Source organism: Chamaea fasciata, unplaced genomic scaffold, assembly GCF_029207755.1.
Source record: "Chamaea fasciata isolate MVZ Bird 193981 ecotype frontalis unplaced genomic scaffold, bChaFas1.0.hap1 SCAF_22, whole genome shotgun sequence".
Classification (NCBI taxonomy): domain Eukaryota; kingdom Metazoa; phylum Chordata; class Aves; order Passeriformes; family Sylviidae; genus Chamaea; species Chamaea fasciata.
In genome coordinates, this window is record NW_027094107.1 from 7,520,373 (window position 1) to 7,539,257 (window position 18,885).

At 43.7% G+C, this 18,885-nt stretch overlaps 1 protein-coding gene across 3 annotated transcripts in view; it reads left to right on the forward strand.

Annotated features, from left to right (window-relative positions):
- Positions 1-1,864: 1,864 nt before the first annotated feature.
- CHRDL1 (chordin like 1) overlaps positions 1,865-18,885 on the forward strand; it is a 30,006-nt gene continuing 12,985 nt past the window's right edge. The window contains exons 1-4 of one of the 3 annotated variants that reach the window (XM_066202595.1): positions 1,865-2,196; positions 4,896-5,041; positions 6,757-6,869; positions 10,676-10,769. In XM_066202595.1, coding sequence (XP_066058692.1) covers positions 4,945-5,041; positions 6,757-6,869; positions 10,676-10,769 — 304 coding nt within the window. In that variant the 5' untranslated portion in view covers positions 1,865-2,196; positions 4,896-4,944. The remainder of the gene's footprint in view (positions 2,197-4,895; positions 5,042-6,756; positions 6,870-10,675; positions 10,770-18,885) is intronic. The other 2 variants (XM_066202594.1, XM_066202593.1) reach the window with 2 other exon arrangements.

Genomic DNA, 18,885 nt, shown 5'->3' on the forward strand with positions numbered 1-18,885 from the left:
AGTCTTACAGAATGCAGTGGAAAGTGCTGGCATCTATAGCAACTTTCCCAAAGCACTCTTCAGGCCAAATAAGGAATTTATTTTCAAAGAATCCCTCTGCAAAAGAATTCAGGTCACACAGTCTATAGAAAATATTTCACTTCTCATTACTACTACACTGACTAGGCATAAAGAGTACTGCAACAACTACTGTTGTCTTTACACACACTGGAGTTTGTATCAGCACAGAGAAGAAAACACATGGAATGAATGCTGTCTAGAGAACACTGACACAGCTGGGTAGGTGTGTTGGGTGGATTGTTCTGGAGGATGTCTCTGTCCAGACCCAAAGCTGGATTTTTTAAAGTCATGTAGCTGCTATCAACCCAAACTCTTAAGCCTGTCTACAAAGACCTGTGGATTCCTACTCCCAAAGATTTGCAGTCGAGTCAGCTCAGTCACACATCTGAGTGTCTGTATTATTCAAATGCAATTTATCTCACAGGCTGAGCCTGCATGGTCTAACCCAGCACAACACCTAAAGGAACAACATTACCACAGCCCCACAATTTAGAAGCACATGCATGTGCTTCACTCTGCTCCATGAGCATGGATATCCCTCTGTGGGACCGGAGCTTGCACTGCACAGCTTCTCTGCCTTCACGTGCAAGTTACAGTCATACTTCTGATTCACAGTTACCATTTCTTTCTCCATTTGCCCATCCGTGTTTCATACAGTGGCTCTTCCAAAAGTCTCAGCCTGCAGCCGTAGGCAGCACATTGAGGACTAAGAGCTTCAAGCAACGTTTTTTTTCCTTAGGGACATGGATTACTGCCTGTGCACAGCAAGACAGAGTGGCAGTGACACAGAAGTAGGCATGGAGCAGTGTTTTCAAAATGCTTAGCTCCAGAACTTTCTCTTTTCATTATTTAATATTGAAAGTTATACAGTTGCATTTGACTGACACACAGCCTTGGTTACTCGTAAAGTCAGACTACAAAAGCCTCAGTAAAACATCTATCCTTTCCTCACGCTAGTATAAGGTTTCACCATACCCTGTACCTTCAGTGTTTTGTCCAGCTAAGGTACAACGGAAGAAACAAAGTCCTGCTCAGTTTTCAGCCTTCTGAAAATATCTACTAAGCCTGAGAGGTGTATGACCTCCCAGCAGTGCTTCCCAAACACCCTGGTCCCAAACTATGGGAAATAGGTTGTAATTTGTTTCTCCACATGATGTCTTTTCATACCTCACCCTTTTTCTCAGATCATTTGTCAAGAGTTCACCGATCTCTTCTTATTAGTTACAGGGGCTACAAGAAGACAGAAAAAGAATGTTTGACCAAGCATATAATGAGTCATGGGTTTAATTTAGTTCCACCAGAATCTCAATGTGACCTTGAAACCTTCTAACACAATAAATCAGACCGGAGGGTATCAGCAGAAGGTGTCTGGCAGATCCCAGCGGACGCTAACTCCGTCGGGTCTGCTTTGGGGGCACCCCGCCTGTAGGAGAAGTCCACTGAAGAGCCGTTTCGGGGTGGAGTCCGCTCTCCAAGAAAGCCACGCGTGGGGCTCCGTTCCCGAGGAACAGAAAGGAAAGGCAAGGCTTTTCCGCGGAGGAAAAAGCCGCGGTGACACAACCCGCGGCCGGTTCGAAGGCAGCGGGGCGCGGCGGGCCGGGGCGGCCCCTCTCCGCGGCCCCCCATGGCGGAGCGGCTCCTCCCCGCCGGTGTCAGTCAGGCCGCGGTGCCGGGCGGCGGGCGCGGGGCGCGGGCAGGCGGGGGCCGGGGCGGAGGCGGACCTGCTCCCCCTGCTCAGCCCGCCTCCCGCCGCTGGCTGCCGGCGGGGCTGCGGGGCAGGACCCGCCGCCGAGCATCCTCCGGCCGCGGGGCCTCGCCGCGCTCCTCGCCGGGGCGGGAGGCGGTGGCAGGTGCCCCAGCGCGGGACCTTCCGGAGCGCCCGCGCTGCGGATCCCTTCCTCTCCGCTCCCGTCCATCAGCCGGGGCTCGAGGGCTGGCGGCGGCAGGACCCCGTCCGTCCCCTGCCTGCTCCCCCCACCACCGATCCGAAGGGGACAGCTACGAGCCGCGGGAGAAGATTATGGCAACGTGAGCGAGCGGCGGAGCCGCCCGGCCGGAGCCCCCCGCAGCCCGGCGGAGCGCAGCGCGGAGCCGCGCGGTTCCCGCAGCCCCGGCGCCTCTCCGGCCCTGCCCCAGGTTTGTGAGCTTTGCCGTCCCGCACGGGGCCCCGAGAGGCGCGGTCCCGCTGCCGGAGCTGCGCCCGAGGCCGCGGCACAGAGAGCGCAGCGCGGGGACTCGACGCCTCCCGGGCGTTCCGTGGGTGCCGTCTCTCCGCTCCGTGTCCTCTCTGGGGCAGCGCCGGCACCTGGCCCGGCCGCGGGCAGGGGGGCAGCCCCGAGCCCGGCTCCCCTCCCGGCTGTTGGGACAGGGCAGCGGGGACACCGCCCGCCCGCAGCCGCCTCCCGAGGGCAGCGGCGCGGGGAGAAAGGCTCGGGAGGAGCGGAGCCGGAGGGGTCGTGCTGCGGGGCCGGACGGAACGGGCAGCGCGGCCGTCGGGGCTGAGCCGTGCCCGCCGCCGCATCACCGCAGCCCCCGCCAGCTGCCCTCGGCGCTGCCCGCCGTGCATTTTGCGGGATTTTTTCACTAATCTGGGTTGGTTTTTTTTTTTTTCGCTGCCTCTTGTAGTTATCAAACCGGGCTCTTTGGAGGGCGAGGCGTTAAACAGAGCCCCATCGGCCTTATTTCACTAAATAATTCATGTAAGATGTGGATCGCCTTAATTGCTTCTACAATGCAGAAAAACCGCCAATAATTAACAGGTTAATACTAACTGAGATTATTTAAATCCAGGAATATTTTTAGGACGTTGCCCTTTGGGGAAATAAAGGGAGTGTGCTAATAGTGAAAAGTATGTGTTTATATTTGGAGTAACAACAATACAGAAATTAAAGAGAATTAAGAAAGACATCAAAAGTCTCCATCCCCTTTCTGTTATTAACTCCTCCATCTCACATTACTGTGCAGCATTTCTGAGGAGAAGCAGTCCAAGTTTTATAATGTTCTTCCTTTTGAAGACCTGACACTTAAAATGGGTGGATTTCTGGGCCTTTCCATTCCTACTAACCAACCTGGCCAACAGATAAGGTGCTGCACAAAGGATAATTGTGCGCCATTTAGAATTATTGTTTGCTTAAGCAATCCCCACGAAGGCTGAAATATTTAAACATTCCCATTTCTGCTAGTCCCAGTGATGTGCTACTGTTGTTCTCAATGCACGCGTGATGTCCTGGGACTGAATTATGAGCTTTTAATGTTAAACAGGTTTTTAAAAGGATGTTTGGCTTCAAAAATGTCCTATGTGATTTGAATATGTTGAAAGGGAAAAGCTACTTAAACTCTTCTTCTGAAATTGAAACATTACTCTCCACTTGCAAAATAAATGGGAAGTTATGTTTTGTTACCGAATAGGGAGTGTGCTTTAAAGAATGTTTTTTTACAAAACATTTTCAGAGGCAATTGGCATTGTTTTGAATGAGCTTACTGAGTACAGAGTAGTGGCACAGGTTTAGTTAGTTAAGGAAGATGTCCATTGTGGTTGTGGTTTGGGAATACAGACAATTCTTGAACACTGAAGGCAGTGAAGCCGCTGATAAAATCAGATCACACACCCTTTGTTACACTATCCTAGGTCTCAACAGTCTTAATTGGAAGATCTTAATTGTAAGGGCGTCTTAACTTACTGTTTGGTTTCTTTAAGTTATCTACTGCTTTACTTATACATATATAAATTACTATTTTTGCCTTATCTGTGAGGTCGAACGTATTTATATACAGTTCTGTCATTTACATGAAATCTGAAGAGGCCAAATTAGTTTACAAAACAGACTGCTCATTTTTCCAATAGGGACTCTTTTTGGGTTTTTTAAACTTCTGTAAAACTACTTGTGAATCCATATCAAGGCTTTTAAAATCACACCCAAATCTTTCCAACATCGCAAATTATGGACAAGTGCAGTCTGGGAAGATAACACTTTTGTAATGAATGGGGGCATAAAAAACACTGGAGCATCAAAATAGTAGAATCTTGAGTTGGCTGTATTAAAAAAATATGCTTTTAGTTAATTAGGTAATTATTTCCATAAAATAATTCATTTGTTAAAGCCCAGAAAAAGGTAAACAGAATGGCACATGCAGCAAGCACCACACCGAAGAATACAGTAAGCTTTGCCCCACATGCAGGATTTTGAGAGCAAAGATCTACAGGATGAAGATGACAAGTCATTCCCCCATTCTGCTCTCAGCTCTCAAGGCAGCAGAAGGGTTAACTCTAGAAAAATTAATTATACACAGTTACCAGAACAATAGTGGTTGGCCGAGGGGCGAAGGGGCCGGCTGAATACTGGTGGAAGCCTTTTAGATGTGAGGGAGATTCCCACTGGTGCAGCAGGGCCAGAGGCTCGGCCTGAACAGGGATTCCCACAGTGCAGGACCTCATCCAGGGACGTCCAAGATTCACTTTAGGATGAAGCAAACACGTTCCCACTGACACCACAGATCCAGCTAGAAGTGATGCTCTACAAGGGCATACCCCAAACTAGTTTCTTGGGAAAGAGAACTTTTAAGAATTTAGGTTGCTTACTTGCCAGATTGCTTGGAAATAAAATAAGAACACTATTAGAAGGAATATCCAGTTTTCAGCTTTCATGAAAAGGAATGTGGCCCCTTTTCCAAAAATTAAATGATCTGAAGGCAAAGCTGTTTCCGTGAAAGGAAGATGCATGACACAGACACATTTTTTTTGTCCTGGCAGTTCAAGATTTCTATGTGCTGGATGAAATCATTGAGTATCTTACAAGATTTTATTTTCATTAACCTAATTTTTTTTTTCCTAACAGCTCAACATTCTCTTCTTGGAGGCTCTTTCTTTTCCTTTTGACGATAAAGATGAAAAGAAAGTGGATATTGGAGGATTTGCATTTTATCCTTTTTGGTGTGCTCTGTCTCCTTTTCATAGATGGAGGTAAACTAGAACAAGTAAAACGTAAGTAGACTTCAAACAAAACTGTCACATTCACATAAATTGGACATTTTCCTTCTATTTTCAGATGTGGTTCGGAAAAGAATGTCCTAAACTTTCTAACATTCTTCCTCCTTCTAATCCCGCATTTAGTAGAATCAGGTCACACCCACGTTTGGGGTACATTTTCCTAAAGCTGTACAGGTTATAGTGCATCATGAAGAACAGAACACATCAGTTGGAGAATCTGTTTCATTTCAAATATCTTGAGTCAAGAGGTGGCTTAATTCTATTTAGTAACCTCTGTAAACATCTGACAGATTATCTGGATCTGTCCCATGTGTAAGAATATTGTGCTCAAGTTTTCAGTAGTGTAAAGCTTGTCCAAGACTGTTCTGTTATGTTGTAAAAACAACCTCATATGAACTGGATTAGGTACATCCTTTGAGAAAATTAAAAGTCTCCCTCGTAAAAAAAACTGTCAAAAACTTGATGAGAAGATTGGAAAAGAATACAGACAAAAAAAAAAAAAAAAAAAAAGGAGCATTTCTGCAAAGTCTGTCATCTGTGGGAGATGTTAACACATTTCAGCAATCATAGCAAGGAAGAACAGCTACCCAAATAAGTCTTGGAGTTACTGACTGCTTCAGCCTTGTTACCAGGTGTCTGGAATGCTCTCCCTACCTGCACAGGTTGGGTTTTGGCCTCCTTCTTACCAAAGACATTCTTTGCCCTTGTGAAGTCATTAAAATTTTTAACCTCGGACTCAGCAGCTTCTGCTTTCAAGGAAGTAGATGGGGGAAAACCAAAAGAGAGTTCCAGAAAGGCCCCACTGCCCCCACCCACAGGAAACCCATGTGCAGCACCCTTGTTAAGGAAAGAGCAGTGTGAGAAATGACCCAACTCCAGTTGTCTGCTTTTTCATATCCTGTGTTTCATTTGTCATGCTTCTGTGTGGAGGGAAAGCAGATCACAGTTTCCACTCACAGTCCCTAGCTCTGGCTACTTTCTTCTAGCCCAGTAAACGTGAAGACTGTCCCTGGCTGGGATTATCATCGCATGGAAGATGTGGGTATTTTGTTAAGATATCCTGAAGTATCATCTGTACCGTGGGTAATGAATTAAACTGAATTTGGATGTCATAGGGTAAGAGAAAGGCACTCCCACACGGAAACATGTGAGAAACACCCTTTTACTGTAGAGATTTGAGGCTTCAATGTGAAACCATAATGTGACAGGAAGGGACAGCACAGTAAGGTGTGTGGGTTTCTGCACATCTGCAACTGCAAGATCAGAAGTGCTTAGTGAACAAAAGATCTTAAAATATTTTGAAAGCTGATGTGTGAATTATTTCAACATCTCTCTGCAGTACAACCTGGGATTTTCCCGAGTTGAACCCATTGCTGTGGTTTTGCAGTGAAGAGATTTTGTTCCCTTTAAGCCTCTCTGAGTGATCAGGCACTTCAATTTTCTTACCTGAACAGGTGAAAGGATAAACCCACCTGTATGAAAACCATTTTATCATCGTTTGGAATTTTGGAAAAATGGGAGGCCATGTCGTTTATTTTGGTTTGGGAGGTTAGAAAAAACAGCATGTGGAATTAAGGGTCTTTCTGTTGTGTAATTCTCCAGGAAAAGCAAAAGTAGTTCACAGAAAACTCTGCACATCTAAATATGCTTCGTAAACATGGGATGGAAATTTTCATTCATAGCTCTTTCAATTCTTTACTGTTTTGCAGATTCAGACACATACTGTGTGTTTCAAGATAAGAAGTACCACGTAGGAGAAAGATGGCATCCTTACCTCGAACCCTATGGCCTTGTTTACTGCGTTAATTGTCTTTGCTCAGAGGTAGGACCGCTGAGTTCCTGATCCTACAACTCCTCCTTTCTCATGTCGCTACAATTTGACAAAGCCCAAACCTGTTTTCACTACTGGGTCCTGGTCATGCTGCAGGAAATACAGGCAGGTGATCCTAGTGAAAGGAAAATACGAACAGAGAAGGCCAATACTGGCAAAAAAGAGTTGCGTAGCCTAGACAAAACAACTCCTTAATTAGCCAGAAGCTTTGTGGATGCTGGGCATTATATCCCAACTGATCAGGTCCCACTGCCTAAGTATAATCCCTGCAGTTCCACCAGTATGGGCGATAATGAACCTGAATGTGGTGCTTTGATCTGCGTACAGTGCCAACATCTTCCAGTCAAAGCATAAAGTGCTGAAGGAACAGGCTTAGATAATCACTGTTAGTACAAGTCAGTCAAAGAAGAAGGAGATGATGAAACATGAGAAAAGGTTATGGGGAGCAGAGAGGATTGGGTAGTACCTGAGAGGGCTCCCATCAGTTGGTGGCTGATGCAAAAACACAGAAGTCAGAGATCCCCATGGTCTGTCACATACAGCTGGGAGGAGGCACAAAAATGAGGGCAGTTTGTGTCCCTTAGAGCACTTTAAAATAAACAATAAGGGATCTTAATCACTAACACATGAGACACTCCAGATGCTGAGTTCTGTCTGCTATGTCTAATGCAGAATAAAGTATTCCTCGCTATTTTCCCTCCCTGCAAGTGTAAAATATTGGGCCCCCGTGCAGCATTTGCTCTGAGGGAATCTGCTACTACAATTCAGTGCAGAGATGCAGAAACAGTAGTCCCACAAGTTTAGCTGCAGAATGCAGCTGTGAGAGAAAAAAACAATGTAGTCGGAAGGAAAGGAAAAGTCTTTGTTTAGAGCAAAAAGGAGTGTCCACTCAACTTTTGTTGATGTATATGCAAAGTTGAAAACTCCCTCAGAGTTTGTGTGGAGTAAAAGACTCATTAAATCACTGGAAGAATGTGTCTTGGGTGGGGAAAAAATTAGCTGGAAATCCTAGAGATCTGGATACAAATAAATGCTCGGTGATTTTTAGAGAGATGTTAGCCAGTTTGGAGGGAAGGGAAAGTGCCTGGGCAGCTCCTCTAGACAACAGCGTTGCTGGGACCCAGGCACACCCACACCCTCTGAGCCTCCAAAAAACACAGTCTGTTTTGTTTTTTAACTTGGGTGTGGAAGACAAAGTGATAGCTCAGGGCAGCAGGTTTAGTAAAGAAGGAAACTGCTTATGGTAGTTCCCAGTACAGGCAGCTCAGAAGTGCACTGGACCCTCCTCCCTTGTTTGCTGTTTTACCTTTGGTGTACCATGAGGGTGCAAAATGTGACCTGGGATCATTTCAGCAGTGAGGATGGTGAGGGATCTCTGGGATGTGCCTCTTGTTGTCTAGAAGGAAGATTCCAAATAACAACTGCAGTGTCCAGCCACTCGTTTGAGCTTTGTCCTGGCCAAAGTCATGCCCTCAGAGCGTTGACCTACCATAAAAGCTCCTGGAGCTTCATCAGTTTCATGAAGTTTCCTCCAGGAAACCCTCAGCAATTTATAATTTTAACAAAATAAAGGCATGAAAAGCACAAGCACAGACCATAAACCAAATATGACAGCATAAAAGATGAAAATCAAGTGTGCCTCAGATTGCAAATAAGAGAGAACATACAGAAACCATGTATGATTCCCTGGCAGAGTCTGATGCAGAAAGTGATTCCCACACACTGCAGAGAAAAGCAAAAAATCCCCACAGGTCTTTATTCCAGTGGATCAAAATGTCTCTGCTGGCCACAGACATTGTGATCCACACGATGTCTGCACAGAACAAGCCAGGCAGCAGACAGAGGTCTCTGCTCTGTCTCTGTCCATCCCCCCAGCACTTCTGATGCTAAAGAAAAAGGCCAGGCAAATTAACTAAACAGAGGCCAAGTTATTCAGCCTGGCATTAAAAAAAAAAAAAAAAAGAAAAGCTTTCTTGTTTTTGTGTGTATATAGTATTGTATTTTTACAAGTTATAATTTACATACTTAAACCAGAATAAAACTAAACATAATTCAGTGTTCTCACCCTGTTCCCCCTTCCTTTTACAACCCCTCCTCCCCCCCTGGTTCATAGTGGAGCCTGTTGACTGTTACTGTCAAGTAAAACTGAGCGCTCACAATTTGTCAGATCATTATTTTACTCCCTAAAACACAGCAGTTTTTTGCTTTTGCTTGCATTTGTAGTCATATTTGCAGACCTCAGGGTAAATGACTGCTCTCCACACTCAGCATCAGACAGCGATGCATCGACACTCTTTGGTACCTGATGCAGAAATGTGACCTTGGCCCTGGCTTAGAGAGGCTGAGCAGTGCTCGAGTCCTGCTCTGGTCAGTGGGGCTGTTCTCCCAGATATCACTGGGAACGAGATCAGTCTCACTAAGCACAGGATCAGTTAAAACAGCTCTGTCCTGCAGCACACAGCGGATGGAGTCTGGCTGGCAGCGTGGGGCAGCAGTGTTTGCCTGCAGACTTTTATCACAGCTGACCATGCACAGAGAGTAAACATTCACCTCAGGAGATCCTGCAGGACTTTTTATGAAAAAAAAAAAAAAAAGAGTGAGGTCATAGAACAGGAGAAGTCAGCACCATGGAGCCAGGTCAGCAGGCAGTGCCAGCCTTTCTTCCTCAGCAGTGCCTCCCAGGCTCCCGGGGCTGCTGGGCCAGCAGCTGTGCAGAGCAGGGGTAGTCCCTGTTCTGTGGAGATCCTGGAGTCTCAAATTTGCTCCTCTTCTACAAAATCAGTATCTCTCCTTTCAGTTCTTATTGGAAACAGATGGTGATAATCATTTTTGGTGTCTCTTTCCAAAGCAGATGCACAACTGTAGTTTGTGGCTAGCAATGATCTAATAGTGGGATTCCAGCCTGTGGTCTGCAGATATTTGTCAATGAATTATTTTGAAAGAGATGACTAGAAAGGCCTATACATCTGCTGTCTAAGGAAGTCTGCACATCCACTGAAAACATTCCAGTGCTCCAGAAGGCATACGAAAATAAAGTGGGTTTAGTCCTGACACCACCTAAAACTACAGTCATAACTTAATATCAGTGTTCATGGTGAAAGATCTTTCTTGTTATAAACATGAGCAACTCAGAGGTAAATTAAGAGGATGAATTATGGATGGGAAAGGGGAATTTGAAATGGATAGTCTCTTCTGGTTACACACACCAGAGAATGAAAATTCCCTGTGTTTTAATTATAAATCAAACTTAGATGTGGTCAAATAGAATATTATGTTAATGACATGAATAATGAACCCTATTCCCAAGACTTAACTCATATTTCTTTAAAAAATGGCCACTTACCATCTGGGGTTTTTTGTCTACTGAGAAAGCAATAAAATGAAAACAAAAGACTCTCCACAGTTTTCAGGAACAATTACAGACACTATTGTCTCTTGTGGTCTTGAACTAACCCTCAGTAGGGGATATCTCAGAGACCTACCATTTATCCATGTCTTCGTTTTGGAAGTGCAATTCCTAAGCATAATCTGCTCAAAAGAAAAAGACAAATGGAAAGAAAAAGAGAAATGGAGATTGTTGCTATCCATGTTTATACACTCCTCCAATTTTAAGGATTTCTGACCTCCAGCATAAATTCAAAGGCAGTGGAAGTATCTGGGCATATCTTGGTGTGAGTGAAACCAGAATGTTGTAAAAAAGGCATTTTCTAAAAAAATGTTTGGATGTAGAATAGAGAACACAGCCATTTGTAAGAGCACATTTCATTAAAATACTGTGTACTGTGTTCCATCTGCAGAATGGAAATGTTTTGTGCAGCAGAATAAGATGCCCAAGCCTACACTGTGCTTCCCCTGTGCATGTACCACAGCTGTGCTGCCCACGATGCCCAGGTAATTCCTGTTAGTGACAAACAGTTCTTTCTGAAATAGTCATTTAACAAAATTAAATATCTGTGCTGGGAAACTTCGGTGAAGTAAACATCCTCCTGTATCCATTTAGGTCATGAGAGGCTTGTCCTGCAGTAAGTTCCAGTATTTCCCGTGGTGTTTTCTGTTTAGGAAATCAGAAGTAGAGACTTGTGAAGGGATCAGGTAAACTACCAAGTCCAATCCCCTACAATCCAGGCAGAAAGCAGCAGTTGTTTCATCGACTGTCCATTCCAGACTCTTGATCTCTAAACTCTACCACAATAAAACACTGTCCTGCAAACTTCCAAGGTTTCTGGGTTTGGTGCTTTTCGGAAGAGCAGACCAAAATACGGAGTTGCTTGCAGTGGCTGTCTGTTAACAAGCAATTCAAAATTGCTTTGGCAAATGTGCATTTGTGTAGTGTCACTGTACAACCAGTCTGGTAACGTTTCCCTTTTACATCTCAGGTCCAGGCATAGCTTCATAATTAGCAGAGACCGTTGTAAATCATAGAAGCAGCGCTGTAGCAGTTTATGACTGTATAAATCCAATTGGATACTGTACAATAAATTCTCCAGACTGTACATTTATTATATGCTCATTATTAAGAGCCACTGTATGAAAGAGACTAAGCAGGATCTTTCACGAGCCTGTTCCAGCATTCCCGACATGGCCTAATGGCTGGGAGATTTGACTGGAGCTTTTCCCTCAAAGTCTGTCTTAGTGGCACCCCACATTCCCATTTATAAAAGAGTATTCATGCAGCATCATAGAAAGGGGTTTTATTTGACTTTCTCCAGAGTTTCGTTGTCTGAGGAGAGCAGCTGTTCCCTGAGCAAAAGCTGTCAGCAGGAGGCAGTGGGTGCACAATGGCAGAGGGACATGAGTGCGCACGGGGGTGGCTGTTCAGGTGGGATGGGTGTGTTCACTGCACTCACTGGATAACAAATGGTATCCACTCCTCAGCTTTGGGTCGGTCGTATCTGCCCTGACAATTATACACGCTCTCTGTCAGATATGTGTATCAATATCTGATCTAGATTCACTTCTCTGGTTTTCCTGGTTATTTTTTAATGGAACTTCTGAGAGTTCTGGTCATTGGCCATCCATGGGAATTTCTCTCATAAATGTTCATTATATCCTGTCACATGTGTTTCCCCTCCATTTCCAAAGCTGCATTACAGAAATGAGCAATGCCAGTCAGAGTGACCTGGAGCTCTTCTCTTGCCTCTCTGCAGGCCTTGTAGAGTGTAACTGCACAAATCACTGTCTCCTTGGTTAATGGAGCAGAGGTAATGCCAGGAGGCAGCATCTTTCACTGGACATTGAACTTCTCAGCTACCTAAGTGAAGGAGCTGTTGAAAGGATTCCTTTGAGGGAAAGCTGGCACTGCTCTCCCCCTGGAATTAATGTCTTCTGCATCCATAGTGACACTGGCCTCACTGCCACAAAGAGATGCAGTGTTTGTATCCTGTCTCCCTGGCACCAGACATATGAATCTTAAGTAGTTTTCAGACATATGTTATGAAGCATCTTCTACTTCCATCAGTGGTTCACCAGCTTCTACCACAGATTCACTGCTAACCTTTCTTTTTTTTAAACCTATTCTTCCTATCATTAGCAAAATCCAAACCTTGTTTCTTACACAGATCTGGATATTCCTTCCTTTTGTAGCGCTGAGAAGTATTTTAATATCTGAACTGTATTCTTCTTCTCATCACACGTATGGAACCAAAACCCTAGGGTCACATGAATTGGGACTCTTTTTACACCTTAGTGAGACCCAAAGGACATCACATGCATCCTTCCACCTCAGGATTCTCCAAGCATCATCAGAGGAGAGGTGATTTGTAGTCAGGGAGAGAATTCACCATCATTCTTAGATCTGGATCAGCTCTTGGCCTAGAGTGGGCTTCAGAGCTTCTGCCTCCTGCCATGAAAATAAACTTCATGTAGGAGTTCTTTGAGCATTTAGCTGTGGCCGCCCTTCATGGCACTTTTATGGACAGTGCCTTTAAAGCTGGAACATTTATTGCCGATTGTATAATTTCTACATTCAACAATTATGAATCAAAGTATTTATAGTCTAGTTAAAGATCAAATATGTAAACCTAAGCAAAGCTTACATCAGAAGCAAAAACTCACAATTGCAGGATTTAGAAAGGGTTTCCACATGCCACTTGCTGGTTTGATGTCCCAGCAGATAAGGCTGCACGCTGATGTATGAATCAGCCCATCTGGCTCCAGTGTCTTTTAAGCTTGCTGCCCCGACTAAACACGCTGCCTTCCAAGAACATTCATTATTAGTAACACGTTTAAGTTTCAGCTCCTTCGGTACTATGGTCTTTCTTTATCAAATTCAACCCACTTCTCTTTAGATTCAGAAATGCCAGGTGGCACCTATACACATGGCTGGTCTCAAGATGTACCAGGTGAGGCATCTCACAACAGTGGGCTGAGAACATCACCTAAAAATAAGTGAGGCTCTGTCTGCATGGTAGACTGCAGCATGACCCAGTAATACCTGAATGTCTGAACCAGCTATTTTAGATCCTGGGACGGCACAGAACTCACTGCACTGTAAAACTCCCTGAAAAAGCAGGGAAAATGTGCCTGCCATGAGCTCGCTGCTGCCTTCCCTCAGTCACTGATCTCATCCAGGTGACACCCTGATTCAGACTCAGCATTGCAAGGTCAGGGCATGTACAGCACCTGTTGACCTGACAGACATTTTTTAAGTAACTACAGAACATGTGTGTGTAGTGCAGCACATCTTGCACTGAATTACAACCAAAATCTTCAGCCCTGGCTGTTGGAATGCTCTGCTGGAGTGATTTTTCCATTGCAGAATGCACGGACGTTAAACCATTTGTGAAGAGGCTTTGGGGTATCCCCAGCTCCCACACCAGAGCTCCCAGGCTCTCAGTTCCACTCTTCTTACCCTTCCACTCATGAACATTTTTGGGATAGAAGGGATCCTGTGCCCAGCTCTTCCATTCTCTATGCAACTCTTCTTGCTACCACCTACCCTTCTCATATCAGCAAGTGAGAGTTCTAACAATGGGCAATTGTCAGACAGTTAAAATTAATTACTGATTTGGAAGTAAATTTGCTTTAGAAATATAAGGGTATAGGCATTACAGGGAGATGTCTCATTTTTTCCTGTTGATGTGTGCTTAGATGATTTGGTTTGTGATTTGCCTTTGTCACTATCTTCACATGGAATGTTTGCTATCAGACTGAGGTTATTGCTTGTTTCCATTCTGCTTTTCTGACCATAAAAAAATTTAAAAACATCTATCTGTATATCAGCATCCAAAACGCATTGAGAAAATACGTATCTTCCCACATGGATGACAGAACTTCAATTCTTTGGACTGACATGATAGGATAGGATAAGCTACTCAGAATTTTTCCAAGAAAACTTCCAAGACCTTCAAAGAGACTTCAGAGAGGCTTCAGAATGCACCAAAGCTTCATTTAATTTGTTTCTTTGGCAGGAGAGTGATTGGTGGGTTCATAGAATATTTTACCTTGAGAGCAAGAATTAAACTAGAGCAACCTAGGAAGTGTTTTATGAGCCCTTCAGAATTGCTGGGCAATTGATAGGCAATTTTTTTATGCAACTATAAAAGAAAACACAGGAAATTAAGCCGCAGAAAATATATTAAAATAATGTGAAGAGCTTGACTGTAGCCCTAGAAAGCTAAAACACAACCTTTTGAATGTTTAAACTGAAACTCCATCTCTGCCTTGAATCTGGATGGAAGTTCAGAGTGCCTAGATAAGGTGCTACTAGTTCCTTCAAGCAATGAATTTCATACACTCTCTACCCTCTGACCATATTAAAGACTAGCTGTGGTGATTAACTTCGAATTACCCTGGAGTTTTTAGAGCTTAACCTGGTCCTTAAAGTTATTTTAATGTAAAGCATTTTGTGGCTTAATATCGTTGACACCTGCACCTCCAAGAGGCGCATATGGATTTTATTTAGAGCTTGTGTTTGCAGTTTTTGGATAGTGCACAACTTTTCCATCCACATTTATTGTCAGCCTCCACCACTGCTTTAAAGACAACATCATTGCACAGCTTTGGTTGTTTTTTAAAGGAACCTTCAGAGGTCATTTCAATTTGTAATGTTACAAATGTAGGAAACAGATTTGTAATAATTTGGCTTATGATGGATGACTGAGGGAGAAGGCTAAATGCACATGGACTGAGGCTTGATTCACTTCCTACTGTAGTCAATCAACAGATTTCTATGAACTTTGATAGTTTTTGGACTCAGTCTTCTAAGAGAACAGATGCAGTTACTGACTACGATGTAGTCCTTCTCTCTAGAAATCCTAAGGAATATGGTAGAAATATGAGACAGAAGATGAAAGGGGAAACTGCCTTTTTGCTGTGCCACACAGAGTAGGTGTTTGGGCCAGGTTCCAAATCTATTTAGTTCAATGGACTTCAGATCAGACCTTGAGGTGACACGTTCGTGTAGAGTGGAAACAAAAGTAGAGGGAAGAAATTAAGCAAAAGAATTTTTAGCAGGAAAGAAATCCATTTGGTCTCGTATGCCGCGCTACAATTCCCCAAGGACCTGCAGCCCCAAAGAGTGTTTAAATAATCCTGGCTGACCCCTAGAAGCTAACCCTACTCTGAAACAGTGTGACAGGTTTTGTGCAACTCCTACCTGAGCAAAGAGTTTTCCAAAAGGAGATGTCAGGTAATGAAAGTTCTGCCCACTTGTGTTGGGCAGTGTGGGTGCCTGAGCTAATTCAGGTTTCACAGAATTTTCAATAAGCAAAATAGGAAGAAGTACTTTGATACTCGAATCCTGTTCCCCTCTGGCATTAGAAATGCATGTGGTCTGCACGTTTCCAAGAATTGTGCTTTATTTCATAAGTGCTCTTTATGTGTGGCTTCTGAATAGGTAACCTGTCATTCTTAGGGACATTTTAAGTGACAAGGAAAGTAATGCAGCCTTGCATGGTGCTGTTACAACTCGAGGTGTACAGACAGCAACACGTGAGATCACTGGTCAGCTGGTGTCCAACAACAGTTTCCTGCACCAGGATACAGCCCAAAGAGCTCTAGAGCCCCTGGTGCAACTAGACTGACACTTCCAGTTGTGTACATTAAGTGGCAAAACTCACTGGGAGTGACAAGGAAACGTGCAGAGGAGATGTCAGTGCAAACAGCTGTCCTGGAGTTCCAGCAGAATCCAATTGCTTCTCTAGTGAATATGGTTCCAAAACAGTCCTCAGTGTCCTGGTCTGTACATGCTTATGCTCTGTGTTGATTCAGAAAACATGTTTCATAAAATCTCCTCTGGATTCAAATTCATAATCTATCATCTGTCTGTCTGCTTTAAAAAAACCAGACTATCTGCAAAAACAGTTCCCAGTATGGTAAGTTTCTTAAGGCATTAGACCTTGTGATTAATTTCGTATTGTTTAGCACTTGATTGTTTTTATAAGGGTGGTTAATAAAATAGACAAACTGTAAAACCCAAGCCAGGCCGGGCACCCAGCCTTTCTGCTGGACACTAAAAGCGTATATTTATCATTAATGACACTAGGTGATCCTGAATGTTGCCGTTTAAAAATAGTTTCTATCTCAGCAAGCCAGGAGTCTGTAGGCTTTTTAAAAAATGTTCTTTGCCAGATGTTCTGATACTAAAATAAGCAATAGTGAGAGTGTTAAGTACTAACACAAATGGGCAGAATATTGTACAGGAAAGCACCTCACAGAGGTGCAATAAACCCTACAGACCCTTCCTGAGGTGCTGTGCAGGGTCCATTTCAGGAGGACACTCACCTCAGCCTGCTGCTGACTGCAGGTTAGTACAACCCACACAATGACTGCCAGGAAGCCGAGCTGTCTCCTTGTCCCCAAGGGCAAGGACTGCCCAAAAGCAGCTGGGTTTTTTGTCTTTCAGGTGTCACATCATAAACACTTCACTGATTCTCATGCCATGGCTGTACTGACTCTGAGGTGGTTTGCCCACTTTGTTAGGTCGTGTCCTAGATTGTTCATTAGTAATTATACCTGCACCTCTTGTCTTTATCCAGAAAGATCCAAGTTCAACACTTGATTTTAGTAAGGCCTGGATCCTAAAGCCATTCCTCAGATAAGTCATCCCCCATTTCCCAAAAGGTTAGATTGCTCATAGCTGGTTACTGCTTTTCACTCTGCACATAAATATTTTTGCAGAAGTTACCAGTGTTTCAAACATCAGGAACTGCCCACAGAATTTCTCTAAGCTATTCAAGGGATTAGTAGCAAATAACTGATGCTCTTCTGCTTCATATCCAAGTAAGGATAAAGCATCTCAGGACCAAGTTTTTATAACAATCCAGGAAGGAATAGAATTGTAAACATAAAAAGCTGAAAGATGGTGTTTCCAAAACTGACTGTGATCCATGTGATCCAGGATCTGTTCCTCCCAGAAGACTGGAAAGTTGGGTATATGTACATTTATGAGTCTTCCCTCAAACCTTGATGCTACAACATCTTTACCCTATACATTGTATGTTGCTTCCACTGGCGTGTTAAGAATAGCAGGAAAAAACCCCTCAGATTGAAGCCAGTTAATTAAAAGGATTCACACAGATGGTTTGCCTGGTACTTTACAGAGGCAGCTAATTAAAGCAATGTTAGTCAGCACCATTAAAATGCCAGATAAAGGTTTGGGAGCAGTCCTGATTAGGAAGCAAGGTTTACAAATAGAGCTTTGAGCAATGCAGTATATTTGCAGTTAATTAATCTGATTCTAACCTGTCTTTTCTAAGGCACAGAATAATGTATGCTGATATCAGTATTAATAACAAAATTTTTCAAAGCTCAGAGGTGGCAAATATCAAGTGTGTCAGGCAATGAACTATCAGGCCAGGAACCCTAACCCTGACTTCTTCCAGTCTCCCACAGAATGGACTTTGCTGACCCCATACCCTCTCAAATACTGTAGGTACATGTATGTACCCCAGAGAGATTTGACATTTACCATTTAAGGTATTAATATTTGATGGGCCAATGAAATTAATATGGAAAACTAAACTACAATGTCTAATGCCAGTGCATACCAGCAGAAAACTCTTTTTTCACTTGAGCTCACAGCTGAAAAATGTACATTCTGTGGTGTCATGGTTTCACAAAAAAACATCTCCAGGTTTATCTGATAGGTAATGAATAGGACTATAGGGAAACCTGAATTTTCAGGTCAGGTTTCCTTTACATGAAAGCCCAAACCCACTGATTGAAATTTCAGCTGCATGCCTAGAAATTTACTGTGATTTGGGCTCCAGAGAACAAACACTCCACTGTTACTTCCAGAGAGCCCTTGTTTGAAATGTCTTTTCCCATGCTGAGATGCTGAATTCATGCGAATATAAATATGTAGTGCCAGGTTCACTGCCCAGGCCTATCAAGAAACTCACATTTCATGGGTAAAGTGTAATCCCTTTGCACAGTTTATCAACTGCTAATAGCTAAACAATCTAGGGGATGTTTTAGCATAAAGTATGGATAGCTTTATGTCTTAGAAAAGCATTTAACCCGTGTGGTGCAGAACTCAATATGATGCTGAGTTGAAGCGGGAGGTTTCAGAGTGGAATTGGCACTGCCACATCGTGCACTTTGTCATATGCACTGAATTCTGCAACCAAAGTTCCCTCATGTGCACATCGGAAATTAGAAAGCACGTCAGAGAAAAATCAACTTGTGGTCAGCTTTCGGCATGTGCCTTTGACAAGTTTTGCCCGTTTTGAAGACAACTAGGAACAAACACTTAGTACACAGCTCTCTGTTGGCAGTCCCATCATCATTACTGCTGCTCCTCTCCCAAAAGGCTTGTGCCTGTGGGTGGCAGGGAATCATCCACGCCCTGTGGCACAACTTGCTAACCTGCAATCAAGTTCTCTCTGGGCTATAATACTAGAAATAATTAAAAAACCAAAATCAGTACCCAGTACTAAGAAGGGGGAAACCCTGCTAGAGCAGTGCTGTTGAGAGTGGGATTCTGTGTGTATGCAGCACCTGATGCCTTTTCCGTTAAAGCATGAAAGAGCCACGTACATGTAACAAATAGGCACATAAGGGAAAA